Source organism: Balaenoptera physalus, assembly GCF_965194825.1.
Source record: "Balaenoptera physalus genome assembly, chromosome: 18".
NCBI lineage: Eukaryota > Metazoa > Chordata > Mammalia > Artiodactyla > Balaenopteridae > Balaenoptera > Balaenoptera physalus.
Window position 1 is genome coordinate 8,536,574 of NC_138899.1, and position 27,533 is coordinate 8,564,106.

Below are 27,533 nucleotides of genomic sequence, written 5' to 3' on the forward strand. Positions count from 1 at the left end.
TTTCCATTACCTTACAGATGGGGTAGTAGGTAAAACCAAGAAAGCATGGACTTCAACGTTTGACTTAAGTTCAAATCCTACTCCACCATTTGTAGCCTGTTGTGACCTAGGTTACCTAGCTTAACCTCACTAAGCTTTAATTCCCTCATCTGTAAAATGGGATAATACTATTTACGTACAAGACCGTCGTAAGAATTAAATGAGATAATGAATATAGGGAGCTTAGCAAAGTCCCTGGCTCAAAGAAACCCTTCAATAGAGGGCAGCTGTGATATCAGACAACTCACAGCCCTTCATTGCCCCTGCACCCCAAGCACTGTACTGTTTGAAGATTTTCCACATGCATCCTAGACATCCACGTACAGAGGAAGGTGGGTGGGGAAAGGGAAGGACAAAAAGTTTTGTATGCCTCATCCATACACAAAGAAATACCTCTGAACGCACACACATTTCTTCTTAAAAACTTTTTACTTTGGTATAACTGTGGATTCACATGCAGTAATAAGAAATAATACAGAGACATCTGATGTAGTCTTTATACATTATACGCCTTTTAATGTCATGTTATTTTCTCATGATGTTAGGCATTGTTGTCCGGTATTTTCCCTCCATCTAACGTATTGACGCAAAAAGTGGAAATAATAAATGTTGCTGAAAGCACTGAGAACCTGGGTGAGCGCCCTCCCTTGGGGCCTGTGGGTCACTGCTTTTCCCTTCTCTCGACACATTTGGCCCCCGGCTGCGTCTTCCTTTCTAGGTAACACCTGCCCACTGCTTTGTGGACACACAGTCCCTGTTCTAGGAGACTGAACTTCCTGGGTTCTTGGAAAATGGTGTTTTTGTGGCTTGTTGAGCAAAGGGTGTGGTTTGTGTTGAACATGGTAATATTCCAATTTCTATTGATTAATCAATTAATATTCCAGTACTGAGGTGAGGTGGTATGTTTTCTTTCTTCCCACAACAATTAATTAATCTGTATTGGCTGAGTCCCAGGGAAAATGTATCCTAGGATATATCTGAGGTTGGTTTCAATACAGTTGGGGGCTTTCAGGTGGAAAATTCTCCATTTAGCAATTACATGCAATGAGAAAACTCGGAATTCATAAGTGATTCAGTAACTCACAAGCCATGAGAGTGCAATAAAAGCCACAGAGGGACAACCTGAGCTGGATTCGTCACCTACACCAAACCAATACTTCTCCCAAAATGGCTAATCAACAGGATCTTGTAGGGAGATTTTTAAAAATACAGATTCCTGTACCAAAATGCACCCCTACCAACCCCTGAGGGTTCCAACCCAGTGGGTAAAGACGGGGCCAGGGAAACAGTATTTTCTCTAAAGTTTCACAGGGGTTCTGACTGCCAGCCAGGGCTGAGAACCACCGCTCTGAGCCAGCAGATCAACACGATGCCTGTGCACTCGTATTAGGAAAGAGAAAAGGAATGCTTCCCTCCAACCCCACTTTCAGAATATTCCAGTTGCTTTTATTTTTAAATATTTTTTACAGTGATGATGAGGAATTCCAGTTTTTCAAATTACTTCACGGAGATCATCTAGTTGGAGGTATGACTAGGCCAGTTTCATGGAAGAATGTGGCTCTAATTCATCACAAATTTGAAAAGAGAAAAAAATGCTACACCCCATTGCCAGAATATTTCACTTGTGGCAATAAAAAAAAAAAAAATCTCACCAATGCCAACATCTTCTAGCTTATTGGGCAGGTGGTGAAGGTAGGTGACAAATGGGGTGCTTGCCCAGATACCTACCTACTGCAGTGAAACCAACAACTGCCTCACCCCAGGCCTGACAAACTCCTTTGCACCACAACAAACCCTACCCCAAATGCTGTCACTCTTGTGTATATCAGAACTTTCCCTCTAAAAAGACAATACAAGAGTTGGGAGTCAAATCTCTGGTGCTAGGAGCATCTACACATATTTTAATTAAGAGCCCATTTGAATATGGAGCTATTACACACTGTAGCAATAAAATTAAACATTGTCACTGTCTGTTCTTTAATAGCTTACAAGCATTTTATATTCAGAGTCCCCAAGCTAGAGTTTCAAGAAATATCCCTTTAGTCTTTGACTGTGAAACAATCTCCATATAATTTTCCATACTCCCCTTCCACCTCACAGACTATTTATAACCACACTTAATGAGCTAGACTCAAAATGAACATAAATGGTGCATCAACATAAAAGAACATTAAGGGCAAGCAAAAAGGTTAGTCTGTATCATACCATGCTGATAAAGTTGTCTTTCCAACAACTTAGAAAGGATAGAGCCCACAGGAATGTATGTAGGGGGTTCATGGAAGGTCCCACGGGGAAAAGTGTTCATTCGAGGAAGAGGGTGCATTTTAAGATGTGAATGATCGGACACAGAATAGGCGAAAGGGCGCATCTCCCTGATATGCCAAAATGCCCTCGTTTCAAATGATCAACACTCAAGGTTGAAGTGTCATGTATGACAACAGCAGTTCTCAAAGTGTGGTGCCCAGGCCAGAGAACCTGTTAGAGATGCACATTCTCAGGCCCCACTCCAGATCTGCTGAATCAGAAACTCTGGGGTTGGGACCCATCTAGTTGTGTTTACCAAGCTCTCCAGGTGATTCTGAGCCACTGTACTACAAGAAATGAAAATATGGCCAGATATTTACACTCTTCCCTCTCCTCCCCCCCCCCACACGTACACAAACACACACACATGCAGCCATGAACATGTGTATAGTGTTCAAATAACGGGAAACCAGCCCTTGTTTTCCCTTTTCTTGGAGACTATTTCATTTCGTGTGCACTGCGCTGAGGCAGGGGTGGAATTTAAACAATCCCTAATGAAGGCAGACGGCACCAGGTATTTATCACATTTTACTGTGCTGTATTTACCCCTTACCGCTTTGGGTACATTTGCATATAATCTTTCATAATTCAATTCACTTGTTTAAATCATTTCTTTTATTTTCACTTATTTATTCAGATAGGGAAGTTCATTTTACAGATCACTGGGGCCTCCCAGTGGCAATGTTTGGTAATTTCAGACTCGGATTTAATTCCCCGAGCTTTGAGGGAATGGTATCCAAATCCTTAGCCTTTCACCTAGTTGGTAGAAGCAAAAGGTAGAATCAATGCACACTTTTTATCTGAAGTGGATTTCACGGGCATTCGAGCTGACACGTCCTCAGATGCTGGCTTCCACTTCTTGCACCTATCAGACTCCACGTTCAGGCACTTGCTGAGTAGAGAGGTCGGTCAGCGGCCTTCGGTATCTGCTGGTCAGTGCACACACCAACCAGGAATATATGTAATAAATAAAGAGAGAAGCTTATCCTGCGATTCCTTTTCCTCAGTAATGTTGAGGTTTTCTCTCTAGTTTCCTCCCTACCATCCCGCCTTGGAAGTTGTCACTGCCCCGGGTAGCCAAGTCCTGCCGGAAGTTTACATACATCCCTCTCTGTTTTCTGGAACATTCTGTGCTCTGGCTCGCGTCGCCCTCCAGCGGCGATGGCCAGGGTCCTCCGAGCGGGGCCCTCAGGGACAGGCCCTGACAGCTGCCCTGTGCTGACGTCACGGCAGCAGGCCCCCAGCCCAGCCCCGTCCGCATCGCCTTACATCCCGTCACCGGTCCAGGCCTCCCGCCACGGTGTGAGGCTTACTCAGCAGTATCAGTATCGCCCTCCCGGAACCGCGGGGCCTGTCAACGCATAAACCTCAGGCTGATGGACACCCTTGGCCGTTTCCACTTAGCCAAGTACTTTGGTGCCCTTCCAGTCTCCCCGGCACAGCCCCGGTGCCCTCTGCTTGGGCTGCAGAAGGCCACGCTGCCTGAGTCAGTTCTGCCCTCGCCTGGGAAGATTGCTGAAAACGTGGTTTCCTGGACTGGAGTGCTCCCGTCACCCCGCGGCTTAGCTCCGTGCTGATGCAGTGCGCCTTCCCACCTAGCAACAGCCCTGTAAACACCCGCGTCACTGACAGGTCGGGTGATGTTCCAAAGGTCAGCCCCGCCCCCTTGGCCTTTCCCGCTGAGAAGTCACCTGAGGGCATCCACTGCTTTCACTTCATTCAGCCTGAGCTGTTTCAAGATCACTACCTACCTTTAAATAAATTAATCTAATATTTGTCCGATTTCTTTTTTTTTTTTTGCAAAGAAAATTTTATTTAAATCTCTGTTTATACACTCATTCTCTTAGTGATTTACTGTTCACAATGCAGATACATAGCAATAGTATCCCACTTAGGCTAATCTGTACAAATAAAGACAGTATTCACTAAATTCCGAGCAATTAGTGAATTGCTCCGAATTAGCTAGAATAAAATTCAAATTCAGGATTTTCTTGCAAGGCTCAGAGTGGAAAATGGACACAGGGCAGTACTTGAAAAGAGCACAAGCTTTGGTGCCTTAGAGACCGAGGTTCCAATCCCAACCGGACACACATCAGAGAAGCTGCTCACCCCCACTGAGCCTCAGTTTCTTCATGTGTAAAATGGGCTAATACCTCCAGGGTATTAGAGGTATTCAGTGAGCTCTATGTAAAATATCTAAAACAGAGACCAAAGCTGTGAGTATTCCGTAAATGGAGTTGTTTCAGCAAGGATTATTAGAAGCTACAATTTTTCCAGCGAGTGGTTCAAGGGGGTTACTCTCGGCTGCCCAGAAAGCGCCCCTGTCTCCATCTCCTTTCCCAGCTACAGGTTATTTCTCCAGGAAGTCCTCACTGACGCCCTGGTTGTGGATTAGGTCCCCTCCTATCAGCACACCTGACACTGCACTGAAAACACGTCTGTTCCCCCCTCCATGCATTGACTTCGCTGCATCTGCCCATTTGCACTGAACTTGAAGCCGCCAGGAGGATTGCCCCATCCACCTTGTTCACTGTGTGTCTACAGCCCCTGCTTGGCATATTGTGGGGTTTCAGTAAATACTGAATGAATGAATGAATGAATGACAGCCATTGGATGGCTACCTAGAGAAGAAAAATAAAATATCAGGAAAGTAAAAGGTATTTACATTAGTTATTTTGCATTCTTATAATTGCCTTTAAGTCTCCTTGAATTACCTTCAAAAAAATATGAAATCTGTTCCCAGCAGCTCTAGCACTTTGCTCCCCCTACCCCAAGAATGCTGCACATTCTTATTATATATTATATTTATTAGAATAAAGGTATAATTATTCCAACTAATTATAATCATTAGAATTATTCCTCAATTCCTCTTTTGAATACATGATTATAAAATGTGTTTATCATGTTTGACACCCTTCTCATTCTTAAACTGACGACATATTAATCACAGAGATCCTAAGGAAGAAGGAAATCCTTGGTAGAAAAGTGTTAATAATTTACTAGTTGCAAACTGTACTTTTACCTCTGAACACCAGGTGGGTAAAAAACATTACTCATGTTTTTTAATCTAAGAATTTCTTACATTTTTATGGCCTGTTCTTTGGGCTTATTTATGATGGTTTGGGACAAAGAGACAACCTTTACCATTATGATTTATACTCTTCCAACAAAGGAAACACAGAAAGAGATAAGAAACCCAAATTAAACCATGGCACCAGATAAGAAAACCCAAATTAAATCATCACACACACACATACACAAAATCCAGTGAAGGTAAGGGGTGACTGATAATTTAAAATCAAAACAAAGAAGAGTATAGACATACAGACTGTGGACAATGAAAAATGGAAATTTTCAAAAGCCTAAGCTACAAAACCTAGCACTTACCAAATAAAAAACTTTCAGATGCCTTGTGTCCTGTATTTGTGGCATTATGAAATAATGCCTAGCCATTAAAGTATTTTTATATGCCTTATTTTAGTTTTACTCAGTTTGTGCTTTTGTTTAGAAAACCTAACAATACATTTTGGTATGCTAAAGTGTTAGTGATTAGCAGCAGATAGCCAACATTTTCCTATTTTTTTTCTATTAATGCCATTTATCGAAAAATTGACCTGGACATCTGTTTTCATTTTTAGTGATGCTTTTAAATTCCTTGATGGTTGAGTGCCAATTCTAAAACTTGATTGGATTTCAAGGAAAGACAATTGCCTCAGAAACAAAGAAACTGAGAGAAGTGAGAGGAAAAACTCCTGCCTTCAAGCTTTCCCAGTATAAGCACTGTTGATGATAGAGGCCAAAGGTTAGTTCAATAGCACAGGCAGTCAATGGTGTGTGCCCAGCAATCTAACTACAACATAGCTATACGCAATCCGAGTAAATACTCATGTCCAGGCCAGAAACTCTTAGTAAAAGGAGTTAGTATGACCACAGAACCAACTGATGCTACCTAAGGCGACCTAAGACACAACTGTCCCATTAATACAACCACACAATTGTACAGAACACTGTCTTTGATTACGTGTGAAACTTGGAAGCAGAGCACATACTGAAATTGGGCTTGCAGGTAAATATTCTAGACTTAATTTCACATTACAAACTCAAAAATGCCAAAACCTGGATGTGGAAATCATTTGTGAACTATTTCCAGACTCCATAAAGCAAACGTGAAGAATTAGGTCCACACACAAACACACTACCAAATATCTATGATTTTTCAATTTTGCTTTGCCCATATCCCCTACGTTTTGTGAAAGGATTTACCTGCTGCATTCCCAATTTTATTTAGTACTGCCTTATAATTTGGTGGAAAAAATGCATATATTTGACAATTTTTTTACTTCCTTCACGTGTAGATTTCTATGAAAATTAAGTTAAAATGGAATCGAGAAAAGAGGCACAGTAAAATTAACTTTCTTCTAAACTTGTCACTAAGCTTACTTATCTGATCTACTTAATTTGACTTTAATTCTTTTATTTCTAGAGCCCAAGGTCCCAAGATTGTTTTCAAAATTAGTACATGTAAATATTTTCTTGTACCAAAATCCTACCCAGTGGATATGTTTTACTACCAAAGGATATTCAGAAATTACTTATCTGCTCTCATGCCAACAGCAATGCTTAAAGCAAGTTGGACGTGATCTCTGTGTACAAAGACCAGGCATTCACAGAGAACACCAAGCTCCTGGAATCTGAGGATTTAAAGGAAAAAAAAAGGAACACTCCATTCTGTTATGTTTCCTCATCTTCTTTCTTTATTCTATGGCTCCAAATCTCTTAGGAAGTTACCCAATGCCACAATTCTTTATCCAAAAAGAGAACCAAATATTAATATGGAATGAAAACCAATGTTTTAACATTCTGGTAGACAAAAATTGGTACAAATGAAATAGGGTAGATCAGTAAATTCTAAGACAGAAGATTTGAGTACAGTATTTAGTTTCCTAAAGTCAGTTGATATGGCCTGGGGCACAAAAACTCTCGTGTTTACATGCATATAACGGAAATTTTAAGCTGCAGAGTATTGCCAGCAAGTTGGTATGTCTGCTGTGAAGCAATAATGATTCTGTGATAACCTCTATTAAAACCCTGACAGGCAGTATTGTTACTCTATTAGAAACCCAGAAAGTTACTGCAAGAAATAGACTAAGGTTTTCAGTAGCGTAGTTGAACCTGTCAGAATGAAAGACAGAAAGAGAGAAAGAAAGAGAGGGAGGGAGGGAGGGAAGGAGGGAGGAAGGTAGGGGAGCAAAGGCAAAATTCACAGTAAATTCTCTTGGATTAAAGTTAACAAATCAATTCCTAGCCATTAAAAAAAAAAAAAAAAACACTGTAAGATAGAAAAAAGCTACCCAAATTACATCTTTTGGAATTCAATTATTGTAAAATTGAATCCAGAAAAGTGTGAAGAAACGACAGCAAAAAGATAAAAGTAGACAAACACACAGAATGGAGTGAAGCAGGAGCGACACAGGGTATGTGGGTGGGTGCTACAATTTGCAAGGGAATGCTATAAACAGGATAAAGCAATGGATATTGAGCATTGTGTTTACAGATTGACACTTAGAGAAAGAGGAACTGTTAAGAACCACACGGCTGGCTTGGTTCTAACAGTCTTTGAAAGAAGGACACTTTATCTAGTCTACCTAAAAATAGCTTAGTAGTGATATACAACCTTTTTTTAGCAGAGGAGCCATTTTTTTCATTTGTTACCCCAAGATTCATGCTGTTTCACCTAAAACCCTCCTAGAAGCCTCTGAGGCAGCTTCTAGGAACCTTGAGACTCTGCTGGCCAGCTCAAAAACCACAGCGGCGGTAAATTCTTTCAGTCAACAGATCCTAATATAATTTGGGGGAAGGAGGGCAGAACCTCGAAAACATGGCTCAGCTCTAGCTGCGTCTGACCTCAGCTCGGCCGCCTGCGAGCTCAGTCCTCGTTCGGCCCGTCTTCACTCTTGCTCCCTGCGTGAGCTGTGCAAACCACCTCTCAGCTGATGACTCTGATGCCCTTTGCTCTGTGACGTCCAGCAGCTCGGACCAAACACTCCCGAGCCAGCCTCACACTCACACTCAGCATGGAGAGAAGGTCGGTGGGCTTTAGCTTCCACACTCCTCTAGAAACGACTCCTCCTCGCCACCTCGGGGCACAGTCCCCGCTGGGGTGGGGGTGGGGCTGCCATCCTCACCACGGCGTCCCCGCGGGCCCCTCCGCCCTGCGTAGCGTCCTAGGAACATCAGCCAGAGCGGTCCTTCCACGGAGGGGTAACTGTTTCACTCCTCCACTCCAAACCATCCCGCCATCCTCCACTTCGCCGGAGGAAAAGCCGAGGTCCTCGCAATGGCCTTGAGGTTGCGGCTGCCCTCATGTGCTGCGCAGACCCTCAGGGTGACTCATCGCCTCCACGCTGGCAGTGCTGCTGGCAGGCGGCCCTGGGCTGTCAACGCCGGCGGGCATCGCCTCACCCCACCCCTCCCCCGGCGTAAGTCACCTCGCCCAAGGTCACCGCCTTCGAGGGCCACCCACGTCCGGTGACTGAGCGACACGGGTTATCAAGGCTCATAAGTCTCAGCGCCCCCCATCCCCGTCCCCAGGTCCAGAGCCCCACAGGGGTGGGTCGGCTGAGGCTGTGCACGGCAGCTCCGCCTCTGCTTCTGCCCCGCCTCCTCCTGTTCCTTCCACAGGTCTTGATCCCAACGACACTCCCTAAAAATGACCTGCACACCAAATGCCACCTCCTGGCCTGCTTCCGGAGAACCCAGCCTGCCATGAAGGCCCGACGGGATCCGGCCGGCCCCTCCAGCCGCTGATGCCGAAGCTTCCTAGTCTCCCCCGCTCGCCCTGCTCCGAGCTCACCGGCCTCCGATGTTTCCTCCTGAGGACAGCTGGGCTCCTGCTTTAAGTCCTGGCAGAGATGTTCCTTCTCCCTGGGACACACCTCCCCAAATACCTGCACTGCTGCTTCCCTCACCTCCTTCCAGCTTCGCTTAAATGTCACTTTCTAAATGAGCCTCCCTGAAACCAGAGAAAAAGATTCTAATCTTTTCCGGATGCATTTGCTTACCTTTCCAGGTATTGATTTCACTTGAAAGAAATGACTTCACTCACTTACAAAAGAATTTGAAAATTACTGTTTTAAATACATAAAGGCAGAGCAATGGTTAAAAAAAAAAAACACGGGCTCTGGACTCAGATCTGGGCCTGACTGCCTAGCACTGCCACTCGGAAGCTGTGTGGCTCCACCCCTGGTGGCCTCGGCTCCTTTATCTGTGCAGTGGGGATACTGATATCACACAGACTCTTAGAATGGTCGTGAGGATTAGTTGACTTTATGTACACAACAGGCTGTGAAAACTATAAAGGGGCGTATAAATACTGGTAATTATTGAGAGATGACCCCAGGAACCGTGCGCACCAAAACACCCACTGAGAGTACATCTGCATCCTGGCTTAAGGTCAGGGTCCTAGGAAATCAACTTTTCAGCTCTGTTCAACCCTGAGTAGACTAGAACTTCCAGCAAAGCAGAAACGGCTGGGCAAGTACCACCCTGAGGGCACAGAGCCCGCCGAGCAAACATCACTGAGAACCCGGAAGAGTTACCAACTGCTAGTCTTGTTACATGGTACAAAATCCTAATATTTTGCTCTTCTTGCACTGACTTTAATTACTTCAGACTTTATTCTAATCTCTAAGGTCCTTGTGAAAAAAAAAAAGGCACATAGGATTTCAAATATCTAGGTCTCTATATGTTTATCAGAAGAGCTTTAAACTTTAAAACCAGCCATATGTCTGGTTATTTGAGATTAGAGACTGAAATCTTTTCATGTGTATTTTTATACACATGAAAAGTTTTTATGTTTATTTCTCTTTCTGTGATGCAGAATAACTGTACTTGGCTTAAAAATAAAACAATGACTCCTCCAAAATCTCAACTGCTTTTATGTTTTCTTCCATTCATTTTTCATTTACTGGAGTGAAACGTCCTTGCCTGTAACCTCGAATCCACCAGCTTGATTGATTTCAGAGGGTGTGCTGGAGACCCACCCTGCCAAGCAGAGAAGACAGACCACCAAGAAGCTGGCACTAATGAAGCCACAATAATCTAACATTGACCATTACATTCTATGTCCACCTATTCAGATTTATTTGTAGAGCCCACTATAGTCCATTTCTTTATTTCTAAAGAGAGAATCACATAAGCTTATGTTTAAAACATTTTAGACACACCATTATTAAAAACCATCATTGGGCTTCCCTTGTGGCACAGTGGTTGAGAATCTGCCTGCCAATGCAGGGGACACGGGTTCGAGCCCTGGTCTGGGAAGATCCCACATGCCGCGGAGCAACTGGGCCCATGAGCCACGATTACTGAGCCTGCGCGTCTGGAGCCTGTGCTCCGCAACAAGAGAGGCCGCGATAGTGAGAGGCCCGCGCACCGCGATGCAGAGTGGCCCCTGCTTGCCACAACTAGAGAAAGCCCTCGCACAGAAACAAAGACCCAACACAGCCAAAAATAAATAAGTAAAATTAAAAAAACCATCATTCTACAGTTATACATTAACAATAATTGCACCATTTATTAAGATGATAATAATTATAAATGGTACTATAGAAAGATAAGGAAAGCAGACATTGTCCTAACCAATTACCACACAGAATGGCTTTGCCATCTTATACACCTGTGTGCTGTTTCTGGGAAAATCTCTGTCTGTGGGAAGGCGCATGTGCACGCGTGCGTGTGTGTGTGTGTGTGTGTGTGTGTGTGTGTGTGTGTCCCCTTGGGAAAGTCAGCTATATCAGATCATCCAGGTTCTTTGTTAAAGCAATAATAATCACTAGAAATTGCCTTCCCTTTCCAAGTCCTCCTCTGAGGATATCATGCACTCCTCCAATTTTTCTTCATAGCTTTATACAACTTAATATTCAGGCTAGGGAAACTGGAAATCTCCTCCAGGTTAAACAACTCCTTAAATCTATCTACAAATTTATTTTCCTTCTCCAACCTGAATTTCATGACCCAGAGGATGACGGTGGTTTCTTTGCACAGATGGTCAAAGGTAATGAGGAGTTCTTCCAGAAATGGATGAGCATAGACAACATCGGCCGCCAGGATGTAGTCAAAGTTGCTGGAAGCCTTGGGAAAGTTCTTGTCTAAAGCTACACCCCAGGAGAGCTCTTTAACCTGAGGCAAATGCTTACATTTCATTTTGGTGTTTTGGGAAATATTATATTGCAGGTTTCCAAGTAACTCAGGTAAATCTGTGGCAGTCACGTGTGCACCTGGGAAACAAAGGACAGTAGGAAAAGTAACCTTCATGGGATAAGGTAAAGCAATTAGGTTTCAAGCCACCATGCACTTTGAAATTCTGCACAAATGCTAACCTCATGTCAAGGACTGGTCAGTACACACACACAGGAGGGAAATCCCTTCAAAATGGATGCTAAGGCACCTTTATGCCTCCCCTTAAAAACAATTAGATTCCCCAGGCACTTCTGCACTCTGTTGCACTTTTCTGTTCTCCTGGTTTTTTGTCTGTCTTGTTTTGTTATTGTTGCTGTTATTTTCTATTTATCTACTTAAAAAATCAACAGAAAGGGAAATTCAAAGTATTTGGTACCCTCACTGGAACAATCAGATGTCACAATTGAAAGATGAAAGGGTTCTTCACTAAAAGAAGTCTGAGCCCCAGTCATGTGAGACCAAAAGGGTGTATATAACACTGGGCGTCCTGTCATTGACCAGGAAGTGCTCAAGTGTAAGAAATGGAGGGAGGAGAGAAGACTTTTCAATGTCATTACACGGAAAGTATCAGGACACCAATGTTCATGGCCACGTTTTCAGCCTGACCCCATTATAAGTCTGTCTCTTCCCATTAAGAGATGTTAAAACCTAGCTACAACCCACATATAGTGCTCATACAACCAAAGATCATAGACACAGGACAGAATGCTCAGATGAAGAAGGTATAAGCAATCCCCGAGGTAAAAGTGAATACTGGTGGTCACTGTCAGGAAGAAATCAGAAAGCAAAAACCAATAAAATTTGGCCCTTAAAGTGAACTTTGAGCAGTAGCAGAGCCTGAAAACAATGTGTAAATAAGCCTAGGACTGGCTGATTCTACATCATCAGACATGAAAGCAGAACTGGAAGGGAAGTCTAGTTCAGCCCAGACCGGTTTAGAGCCCATTCTTCACCCAAGATGGCAAGTTTCTCTGGCCACTGACTGTATTTTCTGGAAAATATTAAAATGGGAGGAAAATAAGCATTTCACTGGTTGAAATTCATATCACATTCATATCACAGAGATATGAATCTCTACATTCTAGTGGGGTGGGTGGGTCTATCATTTTCCACAAATCTTTTTAAAATCCCAAGAGAAGGAATGACCCCCTCTGTCCCCCGATCCTGCCCATAGGAAGAGAAACTATCTGACTATTAAGATCTTTGTGTCTAGAGAGGTAAATATCATCACTGACTAAACAAAGTTTCCACCTTTTGATATTTGTTTCAAGTTATAGGAGCAGACCAAAAGGATCAAACCATAATTCAAAAAGACACATGCACCCCAATGTTCATTGCAGCACTATTTACAATAGCCAGGTCCTGGAAGCAACCTAGGTGTCCACTGACAGATGAATGGATAAAGAAGATGTGGTACATATGTACAATGTAATATTACTCAGCCATAAAAAGGAATGAAATCGGGTCATTTGTAGAGATGTGAATGGACCTAGAGTCTGTCATACAGAGTGAAGTAAGCGAGAAAGGGAAAAACAAATATCGTATATTAACGCATGTATGTGGAATCTAGAAAAACGGTACAGGTGAACCTAGTTCCAGGGCAGGAATAGAGACATAGATGTAGAGAACAGACATGTGGACACAGTGAGGAAGGGGAGGGTGGGATGAATTGGGGGATTAAGTTTGACATAAATACACTACCATGTGTAAAATAAATAGTTAGTGGGAACCTGCACTATAGCACAGGGAGCTCAGCTCAGTGCTCTGTGATGACCTAGATGGGTCGGATGGGGGGCAGGGAGGTCCAAGAGGGAGAAGATATATGTATACGTATAGCTGATTCACTTTGTTGTACAGCAGAAACTAACACATTGTAAAGCAATTATACCCCAATAAAAAAATATTTTTTAATTCTTTTTAATGAATGAACGACTTCCCAAAACACAGATTCTGCTCTTAAATGAGGAAGTCTTCAGGTATAAATCCAATGTGCCTCTGACACAGTCCATACTAAATGGAATGGTGACTTTAGAAAGCAGTATCAGGACAGAGCAATCTAAAAAATATATTTGGAGAGGACTTCAAGGGTCTTATATTTCCCCAGTGTTTAGAAAGTTGTAAATTGCTAAATCGTGAATTCCTCTCAAGATTTTAGAGTGGCAGGTGTGCACTTCTGAAGATCAAGGAAATCAAGACAGATTTGGGTAGCACACATCAGAGAAGGCAGCTAAATTAAGGCCGTGAAATAGATAACAACAACAAAAAAGACTGAACTGAAGCAGGCTCAGGCATACATAGAGACAATCACACATTTAGTTGGAAAAGAAGATGCTGGTGAAAGAACAAGGGATTGCAAAAGAAAAATGGAAATAACGGAGAAAATTAATTGATGGACAAACGCCTAAACTTAGAAGCAGACGTGATTTCTCATACTCTTTCTCTATTCTAACAGATGCTTTTTCACAAAAGCATAGGACTTCAAAACCCAAAAGGAATATACAAGTACATGGGAATGTTGAAATGGGGCTAACATTTAAATAAAGATCGTCTGAGTCCGCACAGTCAGCTCTGCCTATGCCTAGTATTTCACACGCCCTCCAGCAGTCGGGATGCTGGGGTGCACATCCCAGTTAGCCAGGATAAAAATCCAGCTTCCCAGAAAACCAAACGGGTGACTTTAACATCAGTTTCCTGATAAAGCCCATTCAACAAATTAAGGGGTTAAAAACAGGCCCAGGTCATAGTAAACTGGATAGTAAAAGCAACTAATGATACAGGATCATGGGATTCTCTGACCCCACTCAATCAAAAACAGCTGCTTACCAAGTAAACTCGCCACGATGGAGACTAACCCTGTTCCAGCTCCAATTTCAATCACATTTTTGTCAACCATGTTATACTGCTTTACATTTGTTTCCAGAAAATAGCATAGAACAAGGGCCTATGAAAATTCAAAAAAAGAAAAAAAGTAGTGCTTGGCAAGTAATCACAGAAAGTAAAATTAAACTCTATTAGATAAATACCCCACGAACGCTATGATATGTATGTGAGCCCATGTGAGTGCATGTGTGCATACATACACATCACTACAGAAAATTACCCACAGAAGTACATCCTTCAATACGTTCAACACTTAGGATAGGAAAAGTCCTTGGGGATTGTTGGGGAGAAAAGAGAACTAAGAATATAGAGTTCAGTTACTTAGGCTTGATTATCCTTAAAGGAAGCAACTTCCAATAATAAGCCATTTTAAAGAAGTGTGTGGGGCTTCCCTCGCGGCGCAGTGGTTAAGAATCCGCCTGCCAATGCAGGGGACACGGGTTTGAGCCCTGGTCCGGGAAGATCCCACATGCCGCGGAACAACTAAGCCCATGCACCACAACTACTGAGCCTGCACTCTAGAGCCCGCGAGCCTCAACTACTGAGCCCACATGCTGCAACTACTGAAGCCCGCGTGCCTAGAGCCCATGCTCTGCAACAAGAGAAGCCACCGCAATGAGAAGCCCATGCACGGCAATGAAGAGTAGCCCCTGCTCGTCGCAACTAGAGAAAGCCTGCGCGCAGCAACAAAGACCCAACGCAGCCAAAAGTAAATAAATTTATAAAAGAAAAAAAAAGAAGTGGGTGTTTGGGATTGAGGCAGACAGTGAGGGGCAGGGGTCTGCACCCTTCATAGGACAATTGATAAATAAGTGGTGGCCTTTAGAATATTCTGCCTGTTGAGACTGAAACGGATTTCATTATAATTGTTTAACTCAAATGGAACCAGTTAAATGGGAAATTAAAATGTTTACTATTCTAAACTTCTGTGACTTATGGTCACAAAAAACTGAAGGTGTAAACAACACTCTTTATTAACGCTACAAATCAGAAATAGAATTCATTGGTAAAAGCATCTTCCCAATTTCGTGATTTCTAAATTTTAGTGTTGTTTGAGGTCACAAAAGAGAACCACGGAGCCTCCTTTCTCCTTCCAAACAGTATATAATAACGAACAACACTGGATGAGAACTCATTGAAATGCAGCAAACTTTGTATGAATTCATACCGATGGCCAAACAATAGCACCGTAACAATCCATGGCTTCAGTAATCCGAATCTCATGACCAACGAAATGAAATCCCTCCCAGGAGATGGCTGTTACAAAAGCTGGAACAAAACACCTCTGCATGATCTCTGCAACCACTTTCCTGTCATCATCGGCTTCTCTGTTCTCTGAAAGGAGGGGAAAAAAAAAAAAAAAAAAAGGCAGTGGTTGTGGTACTAAACCATAGCGAAGGAGAGCCGGATGGAGGTGCAGCATCTCTACTTATGCTAAGTTGCTTCTGAATATTTTAGGTGCAGCATAATAATAGTAAGGTAAGCTATTTGAAAATAACTCCTAACAGAAGCTAATATTTCATACATCAGGACAGCAACATCCTGCTGATTTTCACTGAGGCTGAAATCACCATTAGACATTTCTGCAATGCTATGTGAAATAAACAATAACTGACATAATTTTTAAAAAACCAATGTATTTTAAAGGCTACCAATCTATTCACAGAGCAAAAGAAAGATTGGTGATGGAATCTAAGATCTCAACTATTCGTATTGGCTACACAGTGCAATTCCAGTTATTTCAATAATGGAATAGTAGCAGATCCTTTATGACCTGCCTTTATCCAGACAAAAGACATTTGATACCACCCAACAATATACCCTTGTATTATTTTATTATTACTTATTTTATATTATTATTTGGTGACAACTCATGGCATCTTAACATCCACAATATCGTGTATGTTTCATAAGCAACATCAACCACCAATTACTGAGCACATACTTCACAGGCCAGACCACGGTAGATATGTATGTAATATTTCTCGTAATTTTTGCAACAACTTTGTGAGGTAGGCATTATTATTTGCACTTTTACAGATAATGAAACTAAGACTCAGAGGGCTTTGTCAGCTTGACCAAGCTCATGCAAATTGTAAATGAAGGAGCCAAAATTTGAGCTCCTTTTTGGTTGCTCCAAAGCCCCTCTCTGCACTATTAAAAAGCTATGATATAATTTTTAAAAATCCAATTGTCTCTAAGAATTCAGAAACTAGTTATGGAGCAAGATACACATCTCTCTCTCTAAGCCTCCATTTCCCTGTTTGTAAAATGTGAAAGATAAAAGAACCTACATCAAATAGTGTTGGAAGATTTAAATGAGATGATGTATATAAAGTGCTTAGCACTTTGTTACAAAGAGTTCAATAAATTATTATAATTATTGTCATTGTAACTGTTATTATATTTTGGTCATGAAACTAAATGATAAAACAAGATCACCACATAAACAAAAATATTGGATTGTGTGGTATTTGATTGAAAATTCTATAGTTACTTGTAGAAGCAGTGAGTAGAATGGTGGTTGCCAGGGGCAGGGGGTGGGGGAAATGCGGAGATGTAGGTCAAAGGGTAAAAAGTTTGTAAGATGAATAAGTGCTGGAGATCTAATGTACAGCACCATGACTACAGTTAATAATAATGTGTTGTATACTTGAAATTTGCTAAGAGAGTAGATCTTAAATGTTCTCTCACACAAAAAAAAAATTAAAGAAAATGGTAACAATGTGATGTGGAGTCTATGTATGTATACATGGAGGATAAATTAGAGATTAGAGGTATTTACCGCAGAACGGTGACATCACTGTGAACTGAGAAAGTAAGACTGTTACTCCAAAGAAGGGACTGGGAGCTTAAAGATGAAGAGGCGTCTTTGAACAGCCCTAGTTGGGGAATAATCCAGGAAACAGATGAGGTTACACATTAGAACACTCTGGCACATTTTCCCATGTCTTCCTCCTTTTCTAGTCCCTTACTAGCTTCTCCTTGCAAGAGAGGAGAAGCCATTCATCTGATTAGCAGCCTAAAATGTGGATTGGACCATGGTTTTTCCTAGTATGAGGGGTAGCTGTGCCTTAAAATGTCAGCCCTCATGTGCTGATACCCCCTTCCCACCCCCCTTCATGAGGTAGGCTGAGCTGGGCAAAGTCCTGCCTCAGAGAGAACTTAACCAATAAGAGTATCTAGGGCTGCAGTCCTGTATTTTCAAGTAGAATAGAATCATTGCTTACATCTAGATGATATAATGTTAAATGTCTGCCATTCTAAACACGTCTTTCAAAATTCTTGTACACACCTCAAGGCTGAAATTACATTCAGCAGTCCCAAATTCATACTTGCTGTTTTGAAATATTTTTTAGTACAAGATATAAAAGATGATATGAATAAATGGAGAGAGGCTCTATGCACAAATGGGGTGACTTAATACTATAAAAATGTCATATATATTCAATACAATATCAATCACAATTCCAGTTAGCTTTTTTAAGAAACTTGATATACTCACTCCAAAACTTAAATGGAAGAATAAACATCCATAAAGAGTTAACTTTGCAAAAGAAGAATAAGAGGTAGGAGAATATTTGCTTTATTAGATATTTAGGTATACCACAAAGCCATAGTTACAAAAACAGTATGGTATTGGTGCAAGAGATAAACGGACCAGTGGGCAAAACAGGGATCTCAGAGACAAATCCATGTACATAGAGAGGGTGGGTTAGCTGCCACATTATATGGAGAAAAATAAAACTGGATCTCTATGTAAAATCTTTTATGAAGGCGGATTCCAGAGGGATTAAAGACCAAATGTAAAAGGAAAACAAAAATTTAATAGTATAAGATGATATCTTTGTGAAAGTAGGGAGGAGAGAAACTTCTTAAAATCTGCAATACCCAAAAGTGATGAATATTCTTATATCAAAAGTGAAGATTTCTATTCTGTGGATGAAGATTAAAAGTGTGGATGAGATTAAAAGATGACAGATGAGAGAAGGTATTCTACAATGTCTAAGACTGAAAAGAGATAATATCTCGAATATACAAGAAATCTGTATAATCTCCAAATTGACAAGGAGAAAGATAGTAACCACATTGAAAAATAAGCAAAGGAGATAAACTGGCAGATTACAGAAGACGAAACCAAAAAAGGCACAAAGCAACATGGAAATGTTCCAACTCAGATATAGACAAATTAAAACAAGGTATCTCTTATATTCATTAAACTAACAAAAATTAGAAGCTGGACAGTGCTGAGTGACAGGGGGCTTGTGGGGATGGCAGAACCTCAGGTCCACTGGTGAGAATACAGAATGCTGCAGTCATTCTGGAGAGCAATCTAAGGTATTTTGTTAAATTAAATATACAAATGTCCTACAACCCAGCAATCCTGCCCCCACCCCCAAATTTTTACACAAGTCCTTAAGTGGATATGCGTGAAAATATTTATCAAAGATACACATCAAACACACTAGAATGGTTGCCAGGAGGGAGGTGGAAAAGGAAAGGAAGTAGGAAATGGGTAAAAGAAGAATAGATGAATGGATGAATGAATGAATGAATGAATGAGACAAAATACAGACAGTTACACATACAACAGTGGGGCCTTTCTGAGATGATGAACACGCACCACGTACGTAAGTGAAGGCCTCAAGAGACTTTCCAATTTCTCCACGGCACTGAGGCAAGAACGGGAGTGAGGGGTCTTGAGTCTCTGAGTCCTAAGGGAAGATGTAGTCAAACTGTCCTATGAGCTCCAATAACATCATTACCTAGCATGCGAGGAATACAGTGGAAAGATGGAGGTAAATTAAGTTTGCCCCTGTTGGAAAATTCCTTCAGTGGCCACAATCCAGCAGGGACATTCAGCCAAGATGATTTCCTGTCTTAAATTCTGTGATCCCTTCACAGAGCCCTGTCCAGGATCCAGACAGAACCAAGCACTCTCCAAAGGCCTCTAATCTCACTGCGTGCCAAAGAGGGGCCCCTCTACCACCCACTCTATCACCACCACAAACACTGACCTTTGGCAGAGATGCAGAGAAAACAAAGAGATGAAAACCGGATAGTCTTCAGCAAGAGCCACCTCTTCTAATATATTTCACTATATTTCTCCTTAAACCATGGCATGTATTCACATTCACAGGAAGAGCTCTAAGAACCAAATAATATTGGTAATATGTTGTATTTGAACTTTAACTTTCATTTCACTAGATTCACTTGCCTTGCTAAGATAGGGGGTGGAGGGGCAGCTTTTGCTCTGGAAGTTCTTTAGGGAAAAGCAGAGAACATTAATTGCTTCCTTGACCTTTAGCTGAATGTGCCCTCTTGGGCCTCCTTGCAAACCCCTTGTAAACGCAGCACTTCTTTGACAAGTCACCTAAGGTATCGGGGATTAATAGGTGTTAGAGTACACTAAATCCCAGGAGCATCTCCTAAAGTTCCAATCATTGAATATCTACAATGAATCCAGTGAATATCTACAGCTACCACACTGACATCTCCGACTTTGCACTTTCTTTTAGAGGTTAGTTGACCAGATCAGTGCTGCTGTCCCAATAACTACAGTGTAATAACAAATGATTCCTGTTTTTTCACTGTCTTTCTAAATAAACAGAGCTAGTCATTTTTTTTCAAAGAATGACATCTTTACTTCTATATGGAAATGAGATTAAAAATATACATGTGAATATATTACATAATCAAAAATGACTTACAGCCCTCCAAAATAATCTTCCAAGAGATTTCATGAAACAACAGTAACCACTATTAATTGCACATACACTCTAAAAGAACACAATTCTATCCATCGTACATGGTCATTTGAAATTAGTCATACACCTAGGATGACCACATATCCTTTAGAAAACATTATCAGGCTGAAGAAAATTTAACTGACAGTGTTTTAGTATTCTCTTTTGCATTTAAAGACTATGTAACTACCACTCATTCCGCAAGAAGAGACACTCATAAAAAATAGCATAATTTATAGCAGGAAACCAAAATATACTGAACTTGGCTACTTGAAATAATTTGTCTAGATGTAATACATTGGAGTTTAAAAGCAAATGTACACACACGAACAATTATGTCCATCTTAAAACTTTGCTGTTTTTCAGCATTAACTTCTATTTAAAGATTTTGAGGTAACAATTTTTTTTTTTGGCAGCGCCTCGCGGCTTGCAGGATCTTAATTCCCCAACCAGGGATTGATCCCAGGCCCACCTCAGTGAAAGCGCTGACTCCTAACCACTGGACCACCAGGGAACTCCCTCAGGTAACAATTTTAACCGTAGTTATTTATTTAAATCAAAAGACAAGCAATATCACCACCCATTTCAAGGTTGATGACAAGAACCGTTGGACAGGAATCTAACGGAAAGAGCTGCACTATTACAAAGGTGTCCCTAATGTCACCTTGTCACAATAACAGGGGGAAATCTATGCTCCAAACATAATACACAAAGAGTGGGTCCCTCAAAGTGCATGCTTAGTTATTTGTTGATTATGGGATTGAATCTTGAGACGGTTAATGAATGAGTGGATATTCTTCAGTTTTTAGGTAAGATCTGAACAGCAACTTTCACCAAAAATTAACAGCATTATCACACAACGGAATTCTGATTTACACTTCTGAAGAATAATTTTTCCATACATATTCTCTGCTTGTTATCTAGTACTTAGGCCTCAGGACAAATAACTAAAACGAGGAAATGTTACACAAAATGTTGGATTTGGTTTCCCAGCAAGAAAATCAGAAAACTTCTGATATCTATACCATTAGATAAGAGCTATCTACTAGAATCTTAGAGTATTATTTTATTAATGAATTTAATATGGAACACAAATATTAAAACAGATTGTAAATAAAACATAATCAAGAAAGTATTACAATTATGTTGCTCTCTTAGGCTTATCTATTTTAATGCTTTTTTATACATAAAAAGGCTTAACACCATTTTCCGGCTATTAAATCTTTGCTGATAGTGAATAAAATCTACCAGGTGCTCTTGTTCTCCAGAGAATTAAAGGGGTTTCAAGTATGAAGTAAAAATTAGCAAGATTCTGCCACCTCACGATGATGTTTTTCTTAAGAGGAAAATTCGACAGTGAATTGATTTCCAAGGCTGGATTGTAAGAAGCCTTCAAAAATAGAGGCTCTGTCTGCATTCTTCTCTTTTATACTTTTAAGGTCAATAACAGCAATAATAAATGGAAGGGTCAGATCACAGAAATACATGAAAAGAAAAAAATTCTTTAATAGCTATGACAAGTGAATTCAAGCTTCCATTTGAGGGCTGTCACGGAAACCTGTCTGTGAAATTTAAAGTAAAAACCCCTCAACGAAATGAAAGACACTGTCATTCAATCGAATCTTCTATTCAAAGATGAATGTCATGTGCTTCTTAGAAATACCTAGAGAATTTTTTTTAAAGATGTTAAAGATATTTTCAGATTAGTAAATGGTCACAGGTAAACCTGAAAGCTACAATTCTGAATGCTTCAGCAATGTCAAGGTCTCGGGCCCTTATGTTGAAACTAATTCTTGAGACATTTTCACAAATGTTTTTTGTCTGGATGTCCACATACTTTCAAGAATAAAAAGAAGCTGTAACTTTCATCACGTGGCTCAAATGATAGCTACAATTACCAACGAAAGAAAATTCATTTTTTTACTGACACTGCTCAGGGTGCAAGTGGGAAAAAAAACAGAACCAAATCTAGTTGTACTCAGAGCCTGCTGCTGGGATCGTACCGGGGAGAGACAATTAAACAGATGCCAATGAAGTGTGATAAGTGGAATAAAAGAAATATTTCTGAGGTGCTATGGGAAGCACCACTGCTTGGTCAAATCAGGAGAAGCATCCTCAGGGAGGAGACATTTGAGTTGAGGTGGAGAGAAGGGGAAGGCTGCCAGGCGGAGAAGGAAGGAAGCAAGGCCAAGGGAGATGCAACACTGCCAGGGTGTGGCGGCCAGCTTGAGAGCCTGGAAGGACCGGGGAGCTCGTGTACAAGCTGGCGCAGAAAATAAGCCTGAAGAAAGCAGGCTGGGATCAGACCTGTGGGCAACGTTGACCTTTCTTCTACAAGGTGAACAGGAGCCAATAAAAATCATTAGGACAAGAACTGACACAATCAAAATTGGTATTTTAGCATTGACTTCTGGCAGCAGCAGCTGAGGCTATGTTAGAAGCTAATGGGAAGACGTAATAATCTAGACAAAAGATGCAAGAGTCGGAAGTGAGGCAGCAGCCCTGGGTCTGGGAGTCAAGCGTGAATTTGTGAGCTCTTGAGGCAGTGGTAGACGCCCCTGTCGAGGGCAATAAGTGACGTTCAAACTTGACATTCAACCCTGAGTTTTGAAGATATCTGAGGCAGATAATCATGTTTGAGTTATTTTTATTCAATACGTGGAACATTTATTAGTTTTATCTAGCAGATACTTATTCAGGTTACGTTTTAAACATGTAAAACGTGTCGATGGATGATTTTCACATTAGTAATTATGCGGCTATAGTACTCCAACTAGTATATTAATATATTAACTCAGACTCTAGTTTGGTATGTTTCTTAAGCAGCAATAGAATTACTCAAACTTTCTTCTTCCTATATTGAGGCAATGTTGCTTATAAAAGCCATATTTTCCATTAATCCAACTCTGTAAAGATTTATGAAGATCCTTGTGAAAGATTTTGTGCTATCCCTAAGTAATACATTGTACCTGGTCCTGAAAAGAGTCAACTGACTAGTGGCTGGAAATACAAGATCATCCCTAATGAGCAGATTTTAAGTCCAGCCATTAGGCCTCAGTTATAGCTAATTCATCCGTTCCCTCATTTACTGAGTACATGGGAACTATGAATACAAAGAGCAACATGTAAGTTGGTCGAATAGAGACTTAACTAGTTAACTCAAAAACAGAAAGAGAAAGCTCCATGCCTCAGAGAGCTCAGGAAAGAATGACCTGAGCCTTCATGACTATGGGTTTACAAGTCAGATAAGGAAGGCAAGATATGCCATACGTAGGCATCTACGTGTGCAGAAGCCCACTGGCGAAAGACTCTTGACCAATTTTCCAATTTGGGAAACTCTGAGACCTCGAATATAGGATAAGTGGGGGTCATAAGCATGAGATAAAACACTGTGTGTCATGCTAAGAAGTCTCGATTTTATCCTATAGGAAACACTGAGGCACTGAAGAATTTTAGGGAGGAGGAGAATGTGACAAGATGTGAATTTTTAAAAAGATCCTGTATCTGTGGAGAAAGAACTAGAGAGGATAAAGAAAGGGAGCCAGCCCAGGGTTGGGGAGGCCAGTTAGAAGGCAGTTACAACAGTCAAGAGAAGAAATAATCAAGATGATGCTGCAAACAGGGGGTGAGGGGTAGAGAAACATATTAGGAGGTAAAAATCAACGGGATGTGATGGTGATGGGTGTGGGGAAAGGGGAAAGACTGGCATGATTCCAGGTTTCGGGGTAGCCGAAGAAATGATGTCGCCATAAACTGAGATAGAAAATACCGGCGGAGGGGCAAATCTGCAAAAGGAAAATTATTTTTTAATGCATCTGGATCTGCCATCTGGCACGCTAGCTACAGAGGTGTGCCGCTTGGATTAAGAGAACGTGCTGCAGCAGGTTCCCCTGGCTCCTCGGAGGCCAGGCTTCCCCTGGGGCTGCCTCTAAGCCGGCCCTCTCCCGCTGCAGAGGACACTCATCCAGGTGGCAACTTCTGTGGGGTGACTCCCCGCGGGCCTGCCCGAGACTTTCTCAGAGCTGTGATGCAGCCTCTGCCCACCCGGACCTGCAGTGATGCAAAGGCTCTCCCGGCCTCCTTCTGCCCCTTCCTCCTTTACCCTCCACAAACATTTCCTCCAATAAGTCTCGCGCATGTTAAATCCCATTCTGGCACCTGCTTCCTGAAGGAACCGAACTAACGCAAGGCAGAATGGAGGACGTCAAGTAAGCAGTCGGAAGGACAGATCTGGGAGTCACTGTGCATGGGAATCACTGCGCCTCGGGTTAGTACGGACCTGTTCCAAGGCTGCAGACCCTGAGGAGCGCCCTTTATAACACACTGCTCCTTGTGCTAACAGCTGGAGAGCCGCCGTTGGCAAGAGCAGGCAACCTAAGAGATTCGGAATAGTTAACGTGGATGAGGTTTTAGACGGTTTAGATTATAATGCAACATTAGAAACCATACACAGAGGAATTTTTAGCATCCACTACAGTCCTAACTTTAATCTGTGCATAACTAAGAGACATCCTATAATTCTTTGGATCTTCAGGCCAGTGTTGAAATACAAGAACTGGGCTGTGGGTTTGCTCCATCCTTTCCAAGCACAAGATGACTAAGTATAAACAGTTAGGACAGGAAAAGTCACTACCCTACAGTACTTGAGAACTGAGCGTTCTACTGGTTAGTGGGAGCCTTTCCAACAAAATGCAATCTGACTCTGTCCCAGTGGCACACACTTAATCCCCTTAGCACTGTGCCTATGAATGTATTTTTAAAGCTTCAGCTGACTATGTAGGTGATTATGGGCTGTGTTTGTTCATGTTGTAAACTATTTTCTTGTTAGTTCTGTCTCCACCTTACTTTGAACTTCTTCCATAGCCTTTGTAATTTGCCAAATTATCATATGCAAAGTTGAAACCAAGCACTGTTACTAATGGTAATGATAATGATGACATTTTATTCATAAACTGCAGAGAAACTGCATCTTCATTCAAATCATCTAAATGGCTGGATTCTCTAAGTGATTATGACTTTAAATGCTTAGATTTGCAAAAAATTACTACAGCAAAACCGTACATGTTGAAGCCACATAGGCTGCCAACACTGGGCGTACACCCAGCTCTCTCGGCCTGAAGATATGCTCACCTAGGTAGAGGCCACCTGGTATGCCTAAAAAAAGGCGAAAAACACAGGACTCTAGTGCTTAGAAAATATCCACAGTGTAAAGGAGAAAGAGAAAGAAGCCAGGATAATTAAATTTGTACTACAACTGTTCTACAAAAACATGGTAATAATTCTTCTAGTCTATGTCAAGAGCATATGTCTGCATTTTTTATCTCAAGACAATGGGGATAGTTATATTACGTAATCTATGCAAAGTCATACTTGATATTTAGGATGATGTAAAAAACAGTGGGTCAATTCCAAATAATTCTACTGGTAGTAGAATTCAACCTTAAATTCTCCTTACCACAAGAGATCAAAATACATTATTATTTGCCTCTAATTAATACATCAGAGGGACCATAGCACAGTCTAGAAATATTTTATAGTCCAAAATCATTTTTCATGGAAGCATTTGTAAAAACTTTTAGTTTTACATAAAACTATTTTATCTCTCTTGCAATCTTCCTATCTGAAAAGAAATAACCACGAAATCACAATCATATATTTAGTGTATAGCACTTGGGGAAAAATTTATTCCACTTTTCCAGATTTAAAAAAAAAAAAACTCTAAATACCTAGCAAGTCTATATACTTGATTTATTATCTGTCAAAATTATCTCTAACATATCATCAGGCCCACAGGTATAGGAGGGGACATTAAACATTATAAGAGATAGTTACAGGTTAGCAAACACAAGCCAAGATATAATATGCAATTGATAAAAGTCCTAGCTCTCTTTATGACATCAGCTAACACTGCAAAGGTAAACATTTACATTCTGTTGTTTGTCTTCTTAGAATTGGCCAAATTACATAAAGAAACATAAAATAATTTACCTTTTTGAGCTTTGAGATCCATTAAGCGATGAACTAAGGGATGGCTATATATTGATGCTTTCTTGATCATTTCTTGAAAACTAGGCAAATAATACATTAAAATATCAAATGGTAATAATTCAAAATGTGTGTTAAGTGCTTTCATATTTACCTAATAAAGTTTAACATCAAATACAGCAGAGAAAATTATATTAAAATATCTTATTAATAAATCATGATTTTCAAAAGAGTGCACTGAAACGCAATCTATCTAGTACAACCAAAATTCAGGGTCAGAACTTTTAGAAGCTCCTGGAAAAAGAAAACATGTTCTTCACCAGAGACCACCTCAGCTATCATGAAGCAAGGCATCATCTTTATACTGACTAGTCAGAGAGCAATCCTAAAACTTAAGAGGTGATTAAAACTTTGGGAGAGAATGGGTTTCATTCAGTGTAGTGAAAACCATAGCATTAATCTAAAACAAAGCTTCCTACATAGTAATAGATGCAAAGTTGCTCTCATTCGTGGTCATCAGCATGTACCCAGGGGCAAATAGCCCAACCACCAAATGGTTTTTTTAAGTAGCTTCTTCTTTAAAAAAAAAATCCATACCATCTCAGCAAACACATTTAAAATTAAAGAAATTCAAGTATCTTATGCCTCTCAAGCAGAGCATATCATGTGAATAAGCTTAAACAACCTGTAATTCCAACTTAGGAAAACAACAATTTGATGTTCTAGGTATCAGTTTTTGAATCATTTAATAATCACTGTACTACCATGAATTTATATTCACTCCTTTCTTCCAAGGCTCCCAAAACACATTTCATAATCAACACGTTTTTCTTTACAATATGCTCAGTAAAATAGGAGACAAATTATTTTCCCTACAGTTTACAAACAAGGAAAATCAAAGGTGACATGGCTAAACAGTAGCCAAAGTGGTCACCCATTTTGTTCCCAATTTAGTTTCTCTTCCATTAAAGAAAGCGGTCTTTATGACACATGCCTACCTGAAGGTCAACATTTATTAAATGTTAAGTCTGGACATACCTATATATACGAGTTAGCTGAGTTTCTAGAAGGTTAAAAAGTATCATCCACAACTCTTGCTTTGCTGAGGAGACCTCCGACGGTGCCTGAAAGGCGAGCACCGAAGCACGCACTTTACTACTGCACACACCGGCAGCGAGTCCTCACAGAGGACTAATCCTGACAGCTGCAGCTTCACAGCCTCTGATCATACAGCAGCGAGGCTGGAACGTCCAGAAATAAGGGGGTTGAAGAAAGTAAGTAGGCACATTCCATGTGAGTGTCTCGTGAACAGAGCAAGAGCCAACAGGTAAGTAAAAA

At 40.9% G+C, this 27,533-nt stretch overlaps 1 protein-coding gene across 5 annotated transcripts in view; it reads right to left on the reverse strand.

The window, feature by feature from the left end:
* Positions 1-27,436, reverse strand: part of LOC309647375 (protein-lysine methyltransferase METTL21E) — a 132,301-nt gene extending 104,865 nt beyond the window's left edge. The window contains exons 1-6 of one of the 5 annotated variants that reach the window (XM_082434702.1): positions 27,234-27,435; positions 26,199-26,278; positions 15,632-15,798; positions 14,407-14,524; positions 11,345-11,621; positions 5,790-10,386 (exon numbers count right to left, since the gene is read on the reverse strand). In XM_082434702.1, the coding sequence (XP_082290828.1) occupies positions 10,362-10,386; positions 11,345-11,621; positions 14,407-14,524; positions 15,632-15,798; positions 26,199-26,278; positions 27,234-27,280 (714 nt within the window). In that variant the 5' untranslated portion in view covers positions 27,281-27,435 and the 3' untranslated portion in view covers positions 5,790-10,361. Of the gene's footprint in view, positions 1-5,789; positions 10,387-10,891; positions 11,622-14,406; positions 14,525-15,631; positions 15,799-17,248; positions 17,346-19,481; positions 19,551-26,198; positions 27,211-27,233 lie in introns of those variants that run through there. The other 4 variants (XR_014255991.1, XM_082434701.1, XM_082434703.1 and 1 more) reach the window with 4 other exon arrangements.
* Positions 27,437-27,533: the final 97 nt, after the last annotated feature.